This window comes from Brachypodium distachyon, chromosome 1, assembly GCF_000005505.3.
Source record: "Brachypodium distachyon strain Bd21 chromosome 1, Brachypodium_distachyon_v3.0, whole genome shotgun sequence".
NCBI classification, from domain to species: Eukaryota; Viridiplantae; Streptophyta; class Magnoliopsida; order Poales; family Poaceae; genus Brachypodium; species Brachypodium distachyon.
Window position 1 is genome coordinate 69,480,751 of NC_016131.3, and position 3,433 is coordinate 69,484,183.

The 3,433-nt window shown below is 51.1% G+C and overlaps 1 protein-coding gene across 1 annotated transcript; it reads right to left on the bottom strand.

Moving 5' to 3' along the window:
* Nucleotides 1–670: 670 nt before the first annotated feature.
* Nucleotides 671–2,202, bottom strand: LOC100837847 (heptahelical transmembrane protein 4). Its single transcript, XM_003561893.3, has 2 exons — nucleotides 1,816–2,202; nucleotides 671–1,725 (listed from the first exon to the last, which is right to left on the bottom strand). The coding sequence occupies exons 1-2, from the start codon at nucleotides 2,121–2,123 to the stop codon at nucleotides 861–863; spliced, it is 1,173 nt and encodes a 390-aa protein (XP_003561941.1). The 5' UTR covers nucleotides 2,124–2,202; the 3' UTR covers nucleotides 671–860.
* Between the last annotated feature and the right edge of the window lie 1,231 nt (nucleotides 2,203–3,433).

The window sequence follows — 3,433 nt, forward strand, 5'->3', positions numbered from 1 at the left end:
TGGAGAACCTGCAATTGAGAAGAAGGCGAGTCGTCGACTCTTGGACTTGCCTACAAAGTGGGTGTAAGCTGACATTTGGCCAACCACGCCGTTCTAAACGGTCCGCAATCCAGATTCTATTTTGGATTGCAAGTCGTGCAAACATTTTGTACTCGGCGGAGCCCACACCTTCCACTATCCACACCACACGACACATTTTACATGTAATAGCTCTGGCGATCTAGGCATCGCACAGGCCAAAGAAGATGAACAATCTCCGGATGAGGTGAGACTCCAAACAGCCGCGTCAGGACACACCAGAATCCAGGTATGACTCAACCGGTACCAGAGGACCACAAATTCCTGGTCATGAATTAATCACAGAGAGGTCCGCGCTCATGTTGATCTGTCCAATCCATGCGCCCTCATGCAAAACTTGTTTGACATTCCATCTCATTCTTCCGGAAATTTCATAGATGTGATGAGCGATATCCTTTAGTCAGCCCCCCTTTAGCTAATAAGAATCCTAAAAGACGCTTTCAACTCATCAACAATTGTAATGGACGTGGCAGCATAGAAAAGGTCCAATTTTGTCTTATCAGACGGGTTGTTAAGCTCCTGGCCAGCCATGATAACTGGAAATACGAAACATTCTACCCAGTAATAATCCACCAGTTATGAACAGTAAACATTGGCGGTAGCTGTATGTTCACTTTATATTGACTTGTTCAGATTACATCTCCTGTGATCGGACTTCTCTAAAGATACAACAATAGGTAAACAAGAACGAAAGAAAGAACAAAAATCAACGCTGAGTCAACGAGGCCAGCCAATTTGGCGGACCATCCTAGACCCGGCCTCTGGGTTCTGGCCCGATCAGATCAGCACTGTTCCATGTCCCTCCAACTCAAGTAAACCAGGCCGGCGTGGTAGTGCGCGTAGGCGCCGGCGATGACGAGCGCGTGGAACAGCTGATGGCTATGCCCGACAAGGTCAAACCGGCCCGGCATCCACCTCTCGGGCACCCTGGCGCCGTACACCACGACGCCGGCCAGGTAGAATCCCCCCATGGCCATCTCGTACCCGGTCGTTTGGACCGCCTCTGGCCGCGCGCCGAAGACGAGCAGCTTGTGCGCGATGGGCACGAGCCCCGACGCGCCCATGCACGCGAACAGCGCTGCGCGCGCCCACCGCAGGCCCGGGGACTCGAAGACCGGCAGCAGCGAGACGGCGACCGCGGCGGCGCCGGAGACCGTGATGAAGCCGAGGTAGAGGGAGAGCGGGAACGGGTCGCAGAGGAAGGTGTAGTAGACGAGCGGGTAGAAGGATGTGACGATGAGGCCCGTGATGCCCGCGTAGTCGAGGCGGAGCAGCACGTAGGAGGCGTGCTCCGAGTGGCATGATAGCAGGTGGCACGCGCTGCTCATCAGCAGGCAGAACATGGCGCCGCACAGGTACGCGTAGAACGGCCACCGCGCCACGCGGTGAATAATGTGGCCCGAGGATGGCGAAGGAGCCGCGAGTTCCTGTTCGACGAGGAAGGACGCGTTGCGCGTTGGCGGCGCTTGCATTGCGACGGCCGCTCCGACGGTGGTGTAGGAGCTCGTCAGGATCATGGGGTTGCCGCCGGTGCTGTTGTGTGTCAGTGCCGTGGATGTCGCCGAGTGGGACACGCTGGTTTCCGTGGGAACCATCGTGGCGGCGCACACGGTGAGCGCGAGGAACACGAAGAAGCCGATCAAATGCCTGCTCGGACACAAGGGAAAAAATCGTGTCAGCTAATTAAAGCGTACTTGCTCGATCGAAGTATCGGACAGATATGGAGAGCGCGCTTACGTCCAGACGTTGATGGTCTCGTTGTGGACGGCGAAGGCGCTGAGGAGCGCCTGCTTGACGGGCCACTCGCTCCGGTAGTAGTCCAGGATGAACTCGTTGTGCTTCAGGAACTCCGGGAGCGCGTCGTAGCTGACGAGCTCGTGCCTGTGCTCGCAGCACCGCTTCGCCATGTCGACCGTGTCACCGGCGCCCTTGCTTCTCCCCAGCAAAAGATGCTTCATCGTTGGCGATCCGAGGGCTTTGTCGGCGACGTCGTCGCTCCTGAAGGCGGTTGTCGTCTTCTCCAGCAGTGTCACCGTGGAAGCCATTCTAGCTTTGAACCGGCTTAGGACAAAGAGCTATTGCGTACTGGTGGCTCTACCTCGGAGCTAGAAGTGACTCGGGAGAGAATGGAAGAAGCTAGTGTGGTTTCGAGTGGTCAGGCTCCCTTGGGTATATATAGCTGCAGTTGACTTGTATGTGTCCCATCGAGATCGAGTCCGAGAATGGATGGTCCCTGAAACGGTCCGATTAGAGGAGCTGCGCACGCCGGGATGTTAAAGAAAGGCTTGTGGTTAAGCCCAGCTGACCACGAGAGTAATAGGGCCGCTTGAGCTGTCCCTGTTCCCCGTTATTCATGGGCGGTGTCCGGCCTGCAACTCCAATTAAGAGTACTTACGAACAGCTTGATGATCATGATGTAACTGGTCTTGTCGTGTTGATCATACAGTTGATCGTCTGAAACAGGAGTAATTTGGTCAGAGACTTGTAGCTCGAGCTTTCTCTCGGTCAGCCGGCCGGGGATATCCGGATATGCAAGCAAGACTGCTGGACTTGTGCGGTACGGCAAGCAGCATACAGCCCGTTCACTTTTGGCGGCTTAATATTCTGTCTAGGAAAACGATTATGATCACAGAACTTCGTCCGAGGAACGTCGATCGCCGCCACGGGGGAAGTAGCAGCCCAAATCGGTAAAACTATTCTCGCGCTCATTTCCTGAAAACAGTTTGACATTTGAGACGGTATACAGTATACTTTTAGCGCCTCGGCTATTAGAATCGTAATCTAATCTTAGTTTCACCTTTTCAAAAAAACAATCTTAGTTTCACAATATGTTAGGTATATTATTGCCACATTTTCTTGGTTATATGGTCTACTCCCTCCGATCCTAAATTGTTGTCGAAATATTACATGTATCTAGACATTTTTTAGGAATAAATATATCCATATTTGGTCAAATTTGAGTCAAAAATTTAGAATCAGAGGGAGTACATGTCATAGGGTTATTTTTTGGTAATCTTTTCTCGTCGTGGTGGCTATTTAATTTTGTCTACCATGTTCTTTTAGCAGCCTCAATCGAACTATAAGGTTAGTTCTGGCAAAGTTATTCATCAACCAAATCACTTAGACCCGTTTTGTAAAACTTGAAAACTTTCAATGCCGGTCATTAAATCTAAAATAGATGGATGAGATGAAAGGTTGGACATCTAATCACTTAAACCCGTTTTATAGAAACCACCCCACGTGATTAGAGGTCTAGGGGTTTTACATAAATTGCGCTTAAGTGATTAGATATTCCATTTTTCATCTGACCCATTTATTTAGGAATAATGATTAAAATTAACAGTTTGGGAGTGTT

Excerpts from the sequence above, each read along its gene's own strand:
- LOC100837847 (XM_003561893.3), bottom strand. The coding sequence starts at position 2,123 with ATGGCTTCCACGGTGACACTGCTGGAGAAGACGACAACCGCCTTCAGG. Across the intron at positions 1,726-1,815 it reads GAGACCATCAACGTCTGGAC|GCATTTGATCGGCTTCTTCG; the intron begins GTAAGCGCGCTC and ends GTGTCCGAGCAG.